Consider the following 19,519-nt stretch of genomic DNA (forward strand, 5'->3'; position numbering starts at 1 on the left):
CGTGGGTTTTCAGCAGGGTCTGCTCTGCAGGTTCCCCCCGGTACAGGGCTCCCCACCGCGCTGCGGGGCCGGGTTGTTGCACTGCCGGCTGCGCCGTGCTGTGCCCGACTGGCAGGGACCCCACTCTGACCAGCAGCTCCAGCGCCCCTTCGTCCCACCACCTGTAAACACGTTAAAAAAAAAAAAGGGGGGGGAAGAAAAAGAGTATTCAGGTGTGAAGTGCGACACGTGGCCTGACTGCAGGGACATCCTTGGGGTGGGAGAAGGGGAGGACGATGCCACCACCAGTTCCAGCCGTGCCCAGCGCATGGACAGCTCTTGAGATGAAGGTGCTTTGAAGCCAGAGGAGATGAAGCAATGTCACCTTCTTCAGACACCGATAGCTGTTTCTTTTTCTTCCCTGCTCGTTTGAAAAGCTGTGGCTTGGCTTTCCTTTCCCAAAGGGCAGCTGACAGATCTCACTGACTTCCTCACATCTGACCAAGGCAGAGGCACAAAGGTCTCCTAATGGTGGGGAGGTGTTTTGAAAAGTCTGCTTGTCCCTTTGGAGATGGGTCATTTCAAGGCTTTTTCATTACAGTACAGACTGAGTTGTCAGGAGCGTTCGATACTATGGATTATGGCAGCAGTCCTGAATGATGGGAAAGCTTGATGCCTGTCATTTACTGTCGTTTTTTATTTACTCAACTGGCCCTCATGCCTAGCTTGGGCACTTTATTAATCCAGACAGCACAAATAGATGTGTGTGCTCTTAGTGCTGGCCAAAAAGCTGGGTTTCCCGTCTGCTGAAGTATCATTCTTTAAGAAAACTAGGTTTGGTCTTAAATGAGTTTTGAAACGGGAAATTGCCCATGAGCTGGAAGTGTGTCTGTCCCCACTGTTGTTAAAATCAGGGGGTGCAGGGGCTGGCCAATTTGGTGGGTTGCACTGGGACCAGGTCCTTAGCTTTCTGTGTTCCTCATCTAAGGAAGATTCCTTGAATTGGAAGACAACTCAAAGAACATGAGATTTTTTGAAGAAACCCACTTTTGAGTCACTTAAGCAATGTTTTTGACTTCTGCCACCATGTACCCAGCTCTGCCCTTACTCCTTATCTCATCACAGCTTTGCTTTTCCAATGGTGAGATCCTAGATATGAGCACATGGTTGAAAGCCTGGAGCTTTGCCTGGTGGAACTGCTCTGAAGATGGGTTTTTCTGCCAGCTTCAAGTGCTGATATTTGGTTGGGTGTTTGGTTTTTTTGTTGTTGTTGTTTTCCATCACAAATCAGGATAAAAATATCCAGAAAGAGCTGTGATATTTTTGAAATAAAAGAGCGTGTTCCAAGGTTGGCTTTTTTTGCCACCCATTTCATTTTTTAGAATAATATATAAAGCAATAAGGAAAACTTAATAAAAGCCTGTCACTTTGGAAAACCACACTTTTCTTCGTCCAGACAGATACTTCCCTCCAGTTAAAATGTTTCCTGGGGAGGGCCTGGGGAGGAGGGCAATCTGGCAGTGTGGCAATTTTTTACTAAAACAGCATTTTTGGTGGCACATGGGTTAAGCACCACTTTCCAGTGGCTTAGCCTGACCCTTTCAGACTCCCTTCCCTCCCTGCCTGTCAAGGTTTGTGCTCTCCCCCTTGTAGCAAGCATCCTTAGCAGGATGTCACAAGCGCTCCGGAGCTTCCCCATCCGGAGGGTGTGACCTGCCAGTCAGTGAGGACATGATGATGGTCTCATTTGCAGAAACGAGCCCAGCTTTTTGCAACAGCAGTAAGTGTCCAGCTATGAAACACATCCTCGTTTCTACTAATTAATTTATAATAATCACCTGAGCTGTTAATTGAAGTTTCTGTCGGGGCTGCTTAGGACAGATGATCAACAAAAGCAATGCAGAAGCAAAGGTTTGACTGATGCAGGGGTGCAAAGAACTGTTGGTTAACCACGAGGAGGGGAAAACCTTGTCCCTTTGCTGCTGTTTGCCCTCCCCTGCTATGGGTGCACGCTGGGGTCTTACCTTGGCGCTCGGTCTGCTCACAGGCAGGTCCTCCATAACCTGGTCGACACTGGCAGAAGCACGTGTCTCCCACCAGAATGGGTTCACCGTTGTTGTGGCACGGTCTGCAGCGGCAGGCGCTGAACTCCAACAAGAAATCGTCCAAAGCCCGTTTCAGGTTTTGCCGTTTGGTTTCCATGTTGCCAAGGTTGCTTCTGCGGAGAATTTCATGGATGGGCTGCAGCTGCATAGGATGGAGATGAATAACACGCAGACAATTTCAGCTGAGCATCCACTGAGATGCTACCATGCCGCAGTCAGAGAGCTGTGACATTGCTGGATAAACTCAGGACTCAGAAAATACTCATTTGTCTTCCTTGACAGCTCCATGTACATCATGCAAATGTGTTATCAGGACTGATGGGCTCTAGTGAGAAACCACCGTTCCAAAACCCTCCTCATCTTAGAGGTTTCTCTTGGATTGGCTTTCCCGGACATGCATTGGAGTGTCAGTCTGGATTCAAATGACAAATTAAAACACACCACTAAGCCCACTTTTTAGCTGATTTCTTAGTACTGTCACAATCTCAGAGATTCTTGCATGCTTTTTGCCTTTTTGAACCAAAATGTTTTGCTAAGAGCTTTGGACAGTGGGTGTCATCAAAATTTAATGCCACCCTGCTGCTGATGGTGACCAGATTGTAAACCATCCAGTAAATGCTGAGCATGGAGGATTCTACCTACCTGCGTTTTGCCCTTTGATGCAGCAAATTAATATTGTGCCATCTACAGATTTAAGAATATAACATGCTCGTAACATTGCCAGTAGCAAAATCCAGTTCCTATATACCATTCAGCAAAAATAGCCAAGTGTTGGCAACTATAGTTATAACTCGCCTTCTCCATTAAATCCGTTTTGTAAAAATGGTTGGATGAGCTGAAGAGCTGCAGGCTCGTGTGCTGGTGGTGGCATTCAACCTCTTGAAATGCTCCGAGTGGCTCATTGGGGTGATTTAGGTATTGAACTATGTTTAGAAAACGGTTCCCTGAAAAATCTCAGCCCTTCTGTTCTCAGCAGTAGTAAAAATTCAACTGAATATTAAAACTAAAAGCCCAAGGCTGGTCTAAGGACACATATTTATATTTGTCCACCTGTGCATCTGTGCGAACGCTGCATGTCCTGGCTGGGAATCAATGGAAACTGGTCCCAGAGATGAGCTCAACATGGTCTCATTGAACAGGGTGCAGCGAGAACGATTCACAGGGAGGATCAGCTGGGCTTTGGGAAGAGCTCTTAGACAAATTTGCACAAGCCTGTTTAACAAATGAGAGGGAGCTGCAGATAAGAGCTGAAGAAGTGGACATGAGCACTTATCGGCAGCTCCGGTTGCACAGCGACTGCTGAGCTCCGGGGCAGCCAACAGAGAGGTCAGCGCATGGTTTACTGGAAAACTGCAATAAATTTTGCCCAGAATTGATGGGAACTCGTGCAGAAAGGTGAATAACCTGCAGCATGCGTTCAGCTGGAACTGAAAGTGCTTCTGTTTTATCAGATCTTTCTGCTGCCAGGGTGCTGCCCAGGGGGCTTTGCAGGTTCCCTCTTACCCTGCCAATAATGCAAATGGTTCCTGATTCCACCTTCCCTTCTCCCACCCTTGGTCAGAGCCAGAGACAGGTGACAGGTGTGCTTTTTAAGAAGACAGGAGGGATGGAAGTGGCAGCGTAGCCTTGCCGTGACCGAGGTCCTTCCCCGACACCCTGCAGCTGTACTCCTGGAGCCAGACCAGTGATTGTAGCATCTCAGGGTAGATGTGGTACTGTCTCCCTTTCCATCCCCTCCGCTTGTGCCCATCTCCTCCCCATCTCTGCGGCCCTGTAGGATGCTTCAGTGATCTTTCCATTAAGCATCCAATAAAACAAAGGGAAGAGGAGAACTTGGCTGATTTTTATGGCTACAGACCCTCTTTGTGGGGCATAGAGAGAGGCAGGACCCACCTGACAAAGCCTCCAGGAGCCTCCTGCTCTAAAATCTCCTGGAAGCACTCACAGCTACACCCACCGTGGTCTGCAGAGGTTTGGCACAGCCGCTGAGTCTCTGAGGCAGGTGAAAGCAGAGGGTCTATGCAGAGCCTTTGCTGGGGGGAGGGCAAGACTCCATCGCCAGCCCCCTGCAAGTCCCCTGCTTATACAGGAGGGCGGACAGCGTCGGGGAGAATAATAGGGATGAATGTAACTGTGGAGAGCCATTCATCGGGAAGCTGTTTGGGGACACATCAAAAACTTAACTCGGCACTAATCCAGCATTAAGCTCCTTGTCTGTCTCCCTGTGGATGTGGTCGGTGGGAGATGTACTCCCCATTGTGAAATGAATAAGAGGTTACCAGATCAGCGGCCCATTACATTTAATCTTGTTCTGTGATGGGATCACAATAAAAATACGAAATGATCTGCTCGACTACACTTTCATTCCTTATAGCGGCAGAGTTTCTTCAACTGCAGAAAAGCCTTACCTCAAAATCAATAACAGCAGGATTATATTTTAATGACCTTCCCCAGTGACGATACATATTGCCATCCCAGCTGTTTAAGAGCCCTCCGCTGTAACTGGCATCTCCACCTCTAATCCGGGGAATAATATCTTCTACAACTGCACTGTTGCTCTCGGTATCTGAAAAGTTGAATTACACCCATATTATTTAGTTACCATTTCCACATGTACGCTAGAAACTGCTTAATGGAGGTGCGATCAATCAAGCAAGGGGCAATCAGTGAGAGGCAGCGATGTTGCCTCCTGAAATCGATGGGAGCTTGACACCCCGTGCTTGCAGAGCGAGCCCCGCCACGTTACCACAAGGTGCTCACTGAGGAGTTGGGCATCACAAATGCTCTAATCTGCTAAAACCTGAAGAGCCTGCATGTCTCTGGCCTTTGTTCCTTGTTAACACGTGGGCAGTAGATCAGTCTATAGCTGGTTTAGTGATTTACAGATCTGGGGCTTCCTAGCCTCTTCGAGTACATTTTATAGTCAGTTTTGACTTCTTCAGTAGATGCCATGTTGCCCCTGTCATCCACACCTAGTCTGTCATGGCTATAGGGTCTGCAGCCTTCCAGTGACCCTACTGCCCCTATTTACACATATTTCTAATCCAAGTATTACTATCTGAATTCCTGCTTTTTCAAGTGCAATCAATACTTCTGGAGACTTGGACCCAAAGTTACATAGGTCCCATAACTGGGCCTGACCCCTGGAGACTTGGACCCAAAGTTACATAGGTCCCATAACTGGGCCTGACCCCTGGAGACTTGGACCCAAAGTTACATAGGTCCCATAACTGGGCCTGACCCCTGGAGACTTGGACCCAATGTTACATAGGTCCCATAACTGAGCCTGACCCATGGCTGGGGATGGCACCAGAACTCCCTTCTTCGTATCCTCGTGTGACCCTACTTGAATCTCCATGCCCAAGTGACCAAAAGAAGTGACCCAAGATGCCTTAGTGGACATCTGCCCTGCTGTCATACCAGTTTTCAGAAATCCTTTCTTTGCACAGTCAGAGGATGTCACAGATGCGTTCAAATGCAGTTTGCTCTCGATGACTGTAAGGCCAATTGACCAGCCAACACAGGCACTTATCTCTTCAGCGCTGATGTCTGCAAAACAGAAAGGAAACCAGTAAAATCAGTGACTCAGAATGAGTGGAAGGATGTTCATTTTTCTACTTTTTTTTTCCCCCCCTATAAATGAAGAAAATATTCCGTTATTTGCATGGTTTGTTTTTCAAAGTCTGCTATTCTGGGAAGAGGACAGACTTTAGTCTTGCAGTGGCAAAGTCAACATTTTACTAGGATATGTTGGGCTTACCACATAATAAGTGAAAATGAAAATGTCCTTACTGTAAAATTGTTCCCTTACAAAGTATTAGAAGATAGTAAAAAACCGTAACACAGGGTTTCAGGCATATATTTTGTTGTTTGGCCTATTTATTTAAAAAGGAAACTTTTAAAATTTTGTTTTAACAGGCTAAATAATAACTAGAGTAAAGCTGGCAACAGCAGCTGAAATCAATTGATCCTCACTAATTTTCCTAAACTCAGGATCTGACCTACATATTAGTGGCTTAAGTAGCATCCTTAAGTAACAACTTGCAAAAGGTCTGTCTGCCGAGAGCTGCCAAAGCCTTGCTGCCTGCTGCCGGGGTGCTGCCGCCAGCACCACCACATACATCACAAAAATATGTAACGGGAGACCCATGAAGTGGCTGCAGATGGGAGAAGTGAACTAACGAGGTGGTTTCATCAAGGTAAGCAATGTGCATATTTCATATAGCGTGGTTTTATGTACACACTTCAGTGTACTGCAAATATAAGGCTGTCTTCTGTAGTAGTTAAAAAATCCATTGATTTCAATAAATAAGGGTATTGTAAGTAATAGGTAACTTTTATATTGCTCTTTTTGTCAGAGGACCTTAAAGTGTTTTACAAAGCAGCCTGGCGATCAATACCACGGTATGGAAAGGGAGGCACGGAGGTCAGAGGGATTTGTGCATCGTAGCTTAACGGTCTAAAGATCGAACCTCTGGCCGAGCCCCAACCCAGAGTGTTGTCTGCTGAACGGCCTCACCCCAACACTGGGGAGCAGTCTCTTGTCTTGCTCGCGTTTAAAATACTGGGAAAGTGCCCGTAGTGCTGGGCTTGCTCCCTTCTGCACACCCTGCAGGAGAGGCTCACTGGAGCCGCAGAAGGCTCTGCTTCCTTGGCTTGCTGGGTCCCAACCGGCAGAAGTGCTTGGCATCCCAAGAAAGGGGCTTACGTGTCCTGGGTTCAAACTGGTGGGATCTGAAGCATGCTGAAGATTTTGGGGGGAATTACATCCCATTGCAAAACTGGGCCCCTGAGAAATATTAAATGTGTAGCACTCAATTACTTGTACTAAACTGTTCAACAGTTGTAAACACAGTGGGTAAAGTTCATTCACCCAAAGCAACATGAGTGATTGCTTATCTTGGTGTTGGAGTGCCATAAAATTAAACTTGAGGAACACCCTGATTAATTATTTCAGGGGGAATTACATCCCATTGCAAAACTGGGCCCCTGAGAAATATTAAATGTGTAGCACTCAATTACTTGTACTAAACTGTTCAACAGTTGTAAACACAGTGGGTAAAGTTCATTCACCCAAAGCAACATGAGTGATTGCTTATCTTGGTGTTGGAGTGCCATAAAATTAAACTTGAGGAACACCCTGATTAATTGATTCACCATGGTTCCCGTTGAGTAATTATGTTCAGCAAGGGTCTGTCAATACAATTTGCTATTGGTTGCAGCAAGATCGGGTCTTGATAAATGAAAAGTGGTTATCATTGCAAAAGGGTGGTCATAGAAAATATTGGCACTTGAGGGAAGAGCCCTGATAGGTTTTTTTTATATGATATAATTTGCGATAGTTAAATGTGCTCAAGTGATAAGATTTACTGCTGCATTTTGAATTAATCAGAATATATGAAGACTCTTTCTAATTTACTCTGCACATTATGTTTCTCCCATAAATGTTCTTGTAATGTGTGAACACATTATACTGTTTTCTGCTAAATAATAGAACCATAACAATCTCTTTTAAAAACAAGTAATGAAAAATATTGATGGCAGAGCAACAAGGGACCTCGTTCTGACACACGTATTTATTTCACTCATGACCACATCCATACAAGTCCTTGCAGCCTGAAAGCTAGAAACAGGTCTGGCAGCAAAACTGCAGTCCTCAGCTCTGCACCAGTGAGTTGTGGTCTATTCCTGGGTATCTAAACCCTGAAGGGAACTTCATTTTCGAAATTCACATTTTCTAGATGCTTAAAACCCAGCTCGTGCCTATGCCTAGCTGGATGCTCAGCAACTGCCCAAGCTGTCTCTCATTTAAGGAGGACTCAGCCTAGGGATCTTTTTCCTGGGCACGTGCTTTAGTCACTGGTCTATACAAAAGTGTGTTTTCCCCTCCTGAGCATTTAACATGTGGCCTCCTGGACTAGGTGAGCTCTCAGGATGCAGCGGTTGATCTAGGGAAGGTGTCGTGCCGTTCAGCCCTGTGGGGACTCAGCAGCACATCTCCAGGCATCTGCAAAGCTTCAAATTCATCTTTCAAAGCTCTGATTTTAAGACTTGAGTGCTTATATCCTGGTCCTGACCATTCTTCAGGGGAGGTGGATAATCCTCTTGCAAACCCAGCCCTCAAGCATGGCTGTGATCACCATTAGAAAAATCTTTTCTTTTTTAAGTGCTTTTAGACAGTGGCATATCAGCCACTGCAGGTGAGTCCTCCTGGGTCTATATCGTGTGACTCAGAGCACTGCTAACGTGGTAAATGTGGGCTTTCTGGTAGTTTGGGTTAGATGAAAATTAGAATGCTACATTAGAATGAAAATTACATTTCTACTGGGGGACATCTTTGTCTTTTGCTGAACTTCAACATCATTCTTTCCTAAGATAAGGCATCTCATAGCAGTACATCTCCCCCTTTTATACACAACCAGCGCAAGATAAAGCAAAATAATAGCCTCCCTCCGCATGCTTTTGATTCATTCTTCCTCTGAAATTGGCACACGGCTTCCTGAAGGTTTGCTTGCCAAGATCTTGTTCACTTCTATATCACTCACTCTTCAAAGTGAATAAATGATTTGAAGAGGCATCATGTTTCCAAACATTAATAGTTCAGGAACTTGATGAAAATTCTCTCAATTGGTAATTTCTTCTGGAAAAATTGGCATGGTTAACACTCAATATGGAGTGCACGTTATCCTAGTGCCAATGGTACCAAACCATTTCAGACCCGAGGCAGAATTTGAGGCAGAAACTTGGAAATTAATGGAATTGATGGAATTACAGCAATTTTCACCATCTGCAGCTATTTGCACCTGTGGTCCAAGATCCCAATTTTCTTTCGCATGAATGTCCAGCCTGGAGTTACCAAGGCAGCAGTACCCTCAGCAGAGCAGAGTGGTGGTCCTTAGGGGAAGTGGGATCTATTGCATTGTTGACACCTTTGCGAAAGTTGACAACCCGGGTGGTGTGCTAAAGTGCTGTATTATTGTTCTGCATCTTATGCTTTTGATTAGGAAAAAATGTTATGCTTTGGATCACCAGTAATGGCTATTCTTGCGCTCTAGGCATCTGCAGTGGATACTTCACGTAACTGAGATTTACAGGTATGGCTCTCCAGCCTCATACACTCTAATTTGTTGAGAACTGGAGCTAACAGAGGTCTGTTAGTCTTCAGACATGACACTAACCAGAGTGAAGTGGCAGAGGTATTGCCAAGTGCAATGCGTTATTGGCATTTACAGAAAATTGATACCCTCACTATCAGGAGGCTAAAACATGAGTGGACTATCTTTCTTTACTCTGGATGTGTTTGCAGTCCTTGAGCATTCATGAGAGTAGCCGGAACAAAGACTATAAGAAACAGGAGAAGTTTAAAGATGTCTAGCAAATGACAGTGATACAAAGGGAGAAAAAGATCCCAAGGTTCCTTCCTAAGCTACCAAAATCTCACCCAGATTCTTCTGAAACTAGATCAAGAAGCACACTTTGTGACACTCAAGCTTATCCCCTGCTAGTGCATCCATCTTGTAAACAACATGCGGATATCCCTCCCCCACCCCCACTGTGCATTTCTGGGCTTGTGACGAGTGTGCGTCTATCATGACATGAGACATGCCAGCCAAAGAGGGGCCGATGAGCACCTGTCGTCCCAGGGCCCAGGGAGATCACGGTTGTGCAAAGCATCCAGAGCCAGATGAATTACACCACTGGACTGGATGCACCCCAAGGTCTCCAACTTGGAAATACCCTATTTAAAGCAGTGTTGTGAACAGAGAATTGCTAGTGGTTTTCTAACCTTTTCTTCTCATTTCCTCCTTGTTAATGACAAGGATGTACTCAAAGACCCCTCCCATAGTGCCGGACGTCATGAAGTGGGTGCCGTAGTCGTTGATGAATTTGGCGTACATGCCATAGTTGTAGGTGTCTGGAAGCTCCCGCAGGGAGAGCAGCACATCTTCATCCAAAACAACGTTGTCTCTTCTCATCTTGAAACGGGCCGTCTGCACCTTCGTCACAGCTCTAATGAATCCAACCTCCTGCAGGTAAGGAAAACAGGAGTTGCCATTCAACAATATTTTTTTTAAAAAAAGGTCATTTCTGGTCTTTATATTTGCAGAGGAAATCCTGAATCTTTTAACTGTCAGTGGGTGTTAAAGGCATGAAAGCCAGCCCAGGTTTCAATTAAATCAGTGCTTTTTCAGAGAGTGTCTCTTGTGTGGCTGTATGAGGTAGAAACCAGAGCCATGGGTTTGAATATTCTGGGTTTTTTTCCTGTTGTGTGAATACAGTCAGAATTGGGTTCCACATGATTCCTTTTCATCCTCCGTTTCTGCTTTTCTCTGGTTTCCTTTCCATAGTGTTTATTCCCTTTCACTTTTTTCACAGCCCTGACCAGTGATGCAGGACAAGGGCTCGTGGCAAGTCTAGCCCAACCTGGCAGTGGGGGGATACCCCAGCCAGGAAGGTGCTAACAGGGAGAGGATTTCCTGGATATGCCACCAGATCCATGTCTCCTCTTCTAGATTAGCTATTGCCTTGCACAAGGCTTCAGTGCAACCAGAACAGCCCTTTACACAATTTCCCCAATAACTGATCATCATTTAGCTGCAAACATTGTGTGAGTCTAGACAAGGGCACAGTAAATACTATAATGGTGCCAATTTCCAACAGCTTTTAAGGACATTTCAACTCAGAACACCATCAAAGTAATTCTTCTTTATTGTTTTCTGTCAGCAGCCACGAGAGAAGTGGAGTCCGGGCACGGTAAATGTGGGAAATAGCAGCACTCATGTTATTAGATTGGAAAGAGGTCGTCATGGCTAGTCCATGATGTAAACTCACTGAGAAATACACCCCATTGTCGGGTACTCTTTTTTTCAGCGTGGTGTTTTAACCTCGCATAAAAAGTAGCATATTTCCCCATCATGAGGCAGCTTGTATTAATTTGAACAAGATATATCTGCTACCGGAGATCATTCCCTGAGGACAACTCTTTTGATGAACATCTTGATATTTCCTCCTCCCTCATCATCACTTTAAGCATTTTTTTATTTATGTGCTTAATGTAGCCATGAAACAGGATGGGGTGAGATGACATGTGTTGTGGTACCTCGTAATTCAATTTTATTCCCACTCCCTGTTTGCTAAAACATAATAAGAACAACAAACTGGATTCCTAACGATCATGCGTTTCCAATTACATGAACAAATTAAGGTACAATTACTATGTGTTAAAAAAATGTGATTGAGAGAATAAACAGACGTAAGTTACGGGCAGACCATGCGATGCACAGATGACGGGATTGGAGCATATGCATTGTTGATTTTTTTTTTGTTGTTTTTTACCTTTGCATTGTATTGTGTGAAATTCTTCAGGGATCCTTTGCCACCTGATAAAACGAAGCCCAGCTCTAACTGGAAAGCTGATTTTTCAGGCCCAATTCCAATGGTAAAGCCTTTTGTTTTGGATTTATCACTTTTAAGGGCATCAAGCAGATCCTTTGAATCGTCATAAAACTCAAATGAGAATCCAGAATCAGCATGCGCCTAAAGTGAAAGGAACAGACATTAATTTTTAAGGTGCTTCCCTTCCTTTTTAATCTCTATTCCTTTAAGGAGCTGGTCGTGCTTCGGTTGAAGCCTATGATGCTCCTGACAGCACAGACATTGACTTCAGTGAATGTGGATTAAAGAATTGTGCCATTTAATTTAGAAATATGTGAGAAACATAGATAAGGCCAGGCATTTTGTTTCACCCATCTCCAGGCAGGGGAAAGGTTTGTATTTAGCCACTCAAAGCAGTACCATTACAGGCAGAGTTGGTAATGGTGCCTATTAAGCTAGCTTGACACTTCCCATCATAAAACCCTCCTTCCAGTTCCCTACAGCTCTGCCAAATCCTAATGATTTGGAATGAATTTTTCTCTCCAGCCTGCTTCTGGATGAATTTATTTAGGAAAAAAATTCATCAGCGGTCATCCAGCAGATTGTGATGGCACTGCTAGAAAACAAACATTGCTTTGCTGTGTTTTAGGGAAGTGACCTTTTCCTTGACAGCTATACTTTGCTGGTGTGTGGAATTGAGCAGCCTTGCTGAATCTGGGATGTGCCATTTACCATCTCTATAAAAAGCTGCCTAGATTACCAACACTTAAGAAAACCATCTCACATCATCATCAGTGACTTCCTAGACCCCAGCAGGTAGAAGCTCCTAAGTCAAGATGAATATGGGGCATGCTCAAGCATCCCTCGGTGCCTGAGCATGGTGCAGATGTCCTTCCACTGCTAGCAGCAGCTAGAGGGGAGGAGAAAATGTGGCCTGTGTGTTGGGTCTGTCTGGGTTCAAACTGGGGACTAAGGGGCACGGGAGAGTCTGCTTGCTGGAGGACATGAAAGCCACTTGCATTGAGCCGGTGGCTGTAATATTTCCCTGGAATAACATGCGTTTCATTCATTCATTGCATGAGGCATGGTAAATGTTAAACAGTGTGGCCAGGGCACCCACTTAGGACCTGGAAAACACAAGTTGAATCCCTGCTCTACTTAGTTCAGTCTGCAGCATCAGTTGTGACCCCCCCTCCAGAGTATAGGCATTGTGATACGTGGTGGTGGCTTTCAGGATCTATGTCTTGCTCAGAATTTGGATTTACGTCCCTTGTAGCTGTGCTGTAGACCTAAAATGCTTTCAAATATTGAACCAGTAGCACTGTTCCTGGTTTTACACATAGCCAACTTCATCCCTAGGGAAGCAAGTGACTTGCACAAGCTTTACAGCTCATTAATAGAAGAATTTAGAGACAACTCATTTCTCTTGGCTCTGACCAGGCCAGAGTAAGCAGTGGGATGCCTGGGTGATAAAGCACGTTAGTTCCATGATGTGCCATAAACCAGCATTTATATCATCGATTGTTGTCTTGAAAAACAATCAGAAAGGTACCTTGAAAGACAAGCTATAGTGAATGATAAAATGTACATAATGTATTTATAGGAAGTTTGGCTTTTAGCTGGGAAAACATTGCTAAATTTGACCCCCTGCAGTACTTACTAGGAATTGGTATATGTGAAAGTTATAAGGTTTGCGGAAATATTTCTCGTCGTCTCCGTAGTACAGATGTTCACATGCAGCGTCGTACTTCAGCTCCCGCCACTCTCCATTGTAGACATACTCGCAGTGGCCTCCAAAAAAATTAGGATCATATACATACTGGCTCTCTTCCTGTGTTAGGATATTGTATCTTGGAAAGAAATGGCATTCAGAAAATTATCTGTAGCTCCTGTTTTATTTCCCCAACTGTCTCCATCACTGTTTCTCTTCTGCTGATGTTGTATGTTATCTGTCTGTGACTTTGGATTTGGATAGCACCTAAAGTTATAAGGTTTGAGTCTGTTCTCCTTGCTCATTCCTTCCCAAAGCTAACAGGAAACAGCCAGCCATTTTATTTCCAAGACATTGGTTTGGACTCATATGCTAGAGATGGAAGAAATTAGTTAAATTGCCCAGTCCATCTCAGAGAGTTGTCGTGGCCCAACAGAGAGTGCAGGACCCAGCACTTAGCCTTGTTGAACTTCATGGGCTTGGCCCATGGATCCAGCATATCCACATCCCTCTGAAGAGCACTTCTGCTACTAAAGAAGAGCAATGCAGAAACCTGAATCTAGTTTTGATTGTGAAAGTAGCAGCTCTAGATAAATTACTTACCCTTGGGCTGCTTTTTCAGACCCTGGGATTGGGAACAGATCTTCACAAGGGCTTTCAATATCTTCGTCCTCACAGTTATGCTCATCAGACCCATCTCTGCAGTCTGGCTCTCCGTTGCACACAAGGTGCCGTTTAATACAGCGACCTAAAGTGCACAGGTACAGGTGATTGCTTATCTGCCCTCCAGAAAACCTTTTGGCAGCGTGCACTGATTGTGCTGGTTTCCACCCATATCTCAGGGCCTCAAGAAAGCACGCTGGGTGTTAAACACAGCACTCTTCCACTGGGAGCTTGCTTTTCCCAGCTCCTTGGGGGAAGGTTTTCCTCTGCAACCTGGAGTGAGCTTGCCTTAGAGTCCAAGCCAGCTGCTCCCTGGGGCTCCCATGGGATGGGAATCAAGCAGAGGTCACCTCACTGGCCTGAGTTTATTATCTGCAATCATGCTTTTGGAAGGGAGCTGCAGGAAGCGATAGATTCTCTACTTGGCTTAGGGAAGTCAGCTCTGTCTGGTTGAAGTGTGATATTGCCTTTTCCCATTGCAGGAGTTATTTGGGGTTTTTATTGCAATAATTATAGCTCAAGAATGGATGTTTGCAGGAAGGGCAGCTTGAAAGTGCTTCTGGGAGTGAGGAGACAGCCTTGACAGGACATTCGTGACAGGTGGGAACTGGTATGGCTACACTTGCCACAACAGAGCAATGATGACCTGTTCCGCTCACGAGCTGGTCACAGAGCTGGTGTGTATTTCTAAATTCCAATCTTATTTTTATTAAATGCTCAAGATGGGAATTTGAGTAATTTGTGTAAAGAAAAAAAAAAAAGCCCACAAAAATCTGTCAAGGCTAGTCAAACTTTCAGAGAACAGCCGAATTATATCCCAACCATTAGAGCTGGGGATGGCTAAAAATAAATAAATCACCCCAACAGATTGCCAGTTGGATTCATGATTGAACTGTGTCTTTTTCAGGGGGAGGAAGTGGTGTGTTGTGGGATCGTCAGTGCCCATGGAGGGAAGTGTGAGCGTGTAGCACAGCAGTTGGAGCAGAATATTTCTACTCTCTTTGTTCCACTGAAAAGTTAACCTGTTCCACGTCACACAGTCTTATTATCTACCCAAATCTGACAGTAACGTGGATGGATTCCTGTAAAAGTGGGGGAAAAAACAAAGATGAGGAAATCTGCTTTCTCTTGCAATGGTTCACCATTCTGCTGGATGGGCTGAACACATTTTGGCAAAGCTCTGCCCACACCAGGACTGAAATCATCCCAGGTCTGTCCAGCCAGGACCTCTTTGTCAGGAGTTTGCATTTGGTTCGCTCACCTGTTTCCTCACACTGAAAGTCCTTCCCACAGCCGGGGAGTCCAGTGCAGGTCGTCTCGGCACGGCAAGCTTGCTCACCCCAGAGGTGCCCAGCACATCGCCGCCCCGCGTATCCCGCTGGCTGCACCAGCCTCCGGTACCGGTGCTGAACCACACGAGAGAGAAAACAACTGCCAATACCTAACTCGTGTCCCCCAGAGACATCACCTCCACAGGCTATAAGCAATTAAAACTATCACTTTTATCTATATTGTTATTTTTCTGTGTGTCCCAAAGACTTTGCACATGATAAACAGAGAAGGAGGGTCAGCAGAGAGGTGGGAGTTCAGACTTGCTTGAAGTTCCTACAAGGGAATTTTTTTGGGGGGAGGGGAGGGGTTGGAATGGCTGCTTTTAAAAATCTCTTCCCTATTTTATACCTTTGAAATAATACAGAATTTTTCCAGTTACACACGCTTTGTCCTGGGATGTAACAGGCTCAGATGGACACAGACACTAATTACAACACTGATCCTGCAACATTTCTGATGGATTATTAATGAGAATTGCTGCTCTTTAAACAAGGAAGAAAAAAAAAACGAAAGAGAGAAGAGACGAATCGTTTGCTGACTATAAGCACAGGAACCAAAAAATGCAGGGATGTAAACTCAGTAGAAAGCAAAATTATGTCAGGTATTTGAAAATAAATACTTGAATTATGAAGACATGTGAAATTATATAAAAAATTGAGAAGAGAAGCTGGTGAACAAAGGCTGCTTTTAATTTCTCTTCATTGGAATAATTGCATTAAGAATCAGGGGATACTTAATTAAATCTGAGAGAGAAAAGAAAGGGAGTCTTGGGCAAATATTCCGGCCTGATTCTTCCACTATTCGCCTTGATTTTGTGTTTTGCTGTGCTGCTGTCTTAAACCAATTTATTCCCCAGTTTACACCAGGGTAAGAGCCTCTCTAGCAGAGGAGCATCTCCATCATATTTGGATGAGTTTACTGGATGCTTCAGAATGATGAATATGTATAATATATATAATTAATGTGTGTACATCCTCATCACAGACACATCTAAGATAAATGAATACATTACGGTGGAGTCTTACTTTCTTCTCTTGGCAAGGAAAGCAATCAGTCCATTCTGACCACTGGCTCAGCTGACAGTCGACAGGAGCTGGAGAATTAACATCTCTGCTGCTTCTTCTAAGGAGGGGAAGAGATAGCGGTCTAAGGTCTTTGAAGTTGTGTTTTAAAGAGGGCTGGAGGGCAGTGGGGAGAAAATGATCTGTGTGTGTCTTTTTCCACCTCTGGAACCTGTTTTGTAGGAAATGGGAAGCTGGCACCACCTGGGACAGACCCATAGCAGGGATGGCTGTACTACCTGAGCTGCCCCATCCAAGTATCCACCGTGAGAATTGGTCAGGGGCAGCAGGTGCAGGACCTGAGGATTTTGTCCTGGGATTCCTGCTTTCCTGAGACATCCTAGCCCTTTCCAACAGTCACATTGCAATAAAATACATGTACATCATATATTTAACACCAAACATACTGAGTAAACAGAAGGAATGTCGAGTTTTAAGGGAAAGCTGGTTTTTTGGCTTTCTTCTTAGAAGCACATTATGAACTCCAGGAGTAGTAGTGATGTTTATCTCCTCGGACCTGTTCTGAAATCTGTTCTGAAATCACTACTTTTTGCACCATTGTGAACTCCTGGTCAACATTTTTCTAGACAAGTATGAAATCAGGGTCTGATTCACATGGGCTTTGTGAAGTGGTGGGACTGGCTGCACCAACAGTGCTGAGAAGAGAAGGTACAAAGCCATGTTGTCTATGGTAATTTGTTGATTGACTGTTTCTGAAAGGAAATACATAAATTCTGAAGAAAATAACTAAAGGAAGGGTATCAAAGCGGAAAATGGCAGGGGTACTGTATTGCAACGGCCCTTGGATCAGACTCTTGGCACGTGCACGGAATATAACTATACAGCAGCAAGAAAATACTTCTTTTGCCTCCCAGCCCAGTCGTTACAATCTCTATTTCTGTCCCTACTCCTCCAATCTTTATTTGCATAACACATTTCTTTGTCTTGAGGATCAATCTGTGGTAGGCTAATACGGATCTGTGTTTGCCACAGCCTTTGAAGCAGTTTGAGGGGTTATTCTGAGCCAAAACATTATTATTATTATTTTGGTGATTAACTAATGAGCAGTCTGTTTTACTTACAAGACTGCAGTCCAAGGAGAAATATTGATAATTAGCAGAGGTACGGAGCACATTGGGGATTCATCAGAGGCTGCAGAAGAGAAACCTAGTAAATGAAAGCCACAACAGTGCAGCGAGGGAGCCCATGGATGCAGATGAGTGTGTGAGATAAAGCCCCACCATCTCTCCAGGAAAACAACAGGAGCCTGCAGACAGACACGGATCTGCAGGACACGCATGTATTGATGCCTTTTCGCTCTGACAGGAGGATTTGTGGGCTGTATCCTTCAGCACTTCACAAAGTACTTAATTGGCTCACCTTCGATTGGATTTTACATTTACCTCTTCATTATTCTGCCTTGTTTGATAAGTTCATCAAACATCAAAAATCTCGTCTTTGTTCATTTTCAAAAGGGATTATCGGAATAAGCCTTCATAATTAAGTGTATCACTACCACATTTTTTTCCTTTCTGCCTTCTCCTTGTCTCCACATTCCAATTATCACTGATACCTTTTTTGATCCTTCTAAATCATGTTTGCCTTTAGAACAAGCCTGAAATTAATAGCTGTAGAAAAAAATATCCAACCATTTTCCTATCATAACACTAAAGCTTTAGAAAAAGGTAACTTGTTTATTCCCTTCCTTCAAAGCCTAAATGACACTTGTACAGGTTAATAAGATTCTTCAGGGAAAAAAAAATAGAGGTACGAGGATCTGGCTTAGATTGAAAATGGGATTATAAACATGCACTTGTTAACTTCACATTGTAAAATGCAAAACAATTATAATGAAAAAGAATATGAAAAATATTCACTCATAAATTGTCCTTTATAGGGAATTCATTCCAAGTGCCCAAAAACAGTATGGTAATTTTGGTAAGGAAGTTTAAGAAGGCTTAACAGTCAGCTCTAAAATAAAAACCATTGTGCAAACAGTTCATATAAGAAGGAATTACGATGCTTAGCTTGGGCTTTGGACAACTGCCAATATTTTTTTTTTTCCTGGTAGCTGTTTACAGAGAGCACAGTGTGCACACGCCTCAAGTCCAGACAAAATTGATGGGCTGACTGACTTGACCGTAATTTCTATATGTAAAGTAGGGGAGGGGACAGACTTACCTCTGGGAAGGCAATACATCGAGCTCCCTGCGTGCTGTAGCCGTGGTCGTACGTGCCGTTAAAGCCAGCAAGCATATCGAGAGAATCAGGGGAGAAAGCTGACACAGGCCCCACCACATTGTTTTTCCAGATGTAAATGTTTGCTATAGATTAGCTGCAAACAAAAGCTTTAGGCTTCAGGACACCCTGGGCAAGCACTGCTAGAAGAAGCACGGAGCCCACCGGTCTCCAAAATGCTGCAGTAAATCATTGACGTTGGCACAGATCAAATCACAGAGAATCAGGACCCATCCCGGAGGCCTTTGCCCTTTTGGAAACAAATTCCCAGTTTTCTGGCAAGGGAATATATTAAACTGTGTGACTGTTTCCACATTAAAGTCAATCAAGTCCTATTGCAGCAGCGTGTTTCTCGTCCAGCCTGCCCCCTCCTTTTAATTTGAAGGAGCAGGAAACCCATTCTATTTCCCATAGTGACTTAACTGCAATTTTGGTGCGTCTGGTCGCTGACCAAGGAACAGCTTCCCAGGACAGTAAATAGAAGATTATTACAAATTTCTGTTGTGAGGAACATGTGCCTTCCAGAAATGTCAAGGAAATGTCAGTTCAGCTTCTTCCCATCACCATCCTCAGAAGAGTGTCCCATCTCCAAAGCTGATGTGAGTTATCACCTGGTTTTTGATGGCCCTACAGTCACTGCAACATGAGAATCTAAATCTTTGTTTTCTAAAGTGATTTGTGGTGAGGAAGATGCCCCCTACATCTGAAATTGTGTCTTACCTATGTGCTGTGCAAACCCATCTGTTAGTCCTGGCTCTAATGCTTTTGGCTAGTTGGAATCTTAACACGGAAGTAGTGGGTGTGCACAAGTATAAGAAAGCAATACTATAGAAAGCAAGAACACCATGGGTTATTTATTATTAATATGATAGTCACAAAATGAGAATATTTAGTTTGCTTGTATTAAAAGAAAGGAAAAATGGTCATTGGAAAGACACTTGGTCATGTTATAGCCCAAGTTGCCCCATACCTGTTATCTTGAGCTTACACATAGCCTGCAAAATTCCCTCAAGGGCTCTTGGGCAGGCACAAAAATGCACAGTAAGTCTATAACT

General features: G+C 44.2%; 1 protein-coding gene across 2 annotated transcripts; it reads right to left on the reverse strand.

Moving 5' to 3' along the window:
- Positions 1-9: 9 nt before the first annotated feature.
- Positions 10-18,526, reverse strand: C8A (complement component 8, alpha polypeptide). Of its 2 annotated transcripts, none has more exons than XM_010149390.1 (11): positions 18,408-18,526; positions 16,191-16,287; positions 15,095-15,239; positions 13,774-13,918; positions 13,120-13,309; positions 11,421-11,621; positions 9,871-10,111; positions 5,505-5,633; positions 4,493-4,650; positions 2,004-2,226; positions 10-161 (listed from the first exon to the last, which is right to left on the reverse strand). In XM_010149390.1, the coding sequence occupies exons 1-11, from the start codon at positions 18,524-18,526 to the stop codon at positions 10-12; spliced, it is 1,800 nt and encodes a 599-aa protein (XP_010147692.1). The 2 variants fall into 2 exon arrangements, with proteins under 2 accessions (XP_010147692.1, XP_010147691.1); XM_010149389.1 differs by having other exon boundaries at positions 4,493-4,662.
- Positions 18,527-19,519: the final 993 nt, after the last annotated feature.

This window comes from Eurypyga helias, unplaced genomic scaffold (genome assembly GCF_000690775.1).
Source record: "Eurypyga helias isolate BGI_N326 unplaced genomic scaffold, ASM69077v1 scaffold11203, whole genome shotgun sequence".
Lineage (NCBI taxonomy): Eukaryota > Metazoa > Chordata > Aves > Eurypygiformes > Eurypygidae > Eurypyga > Eurypyga helias.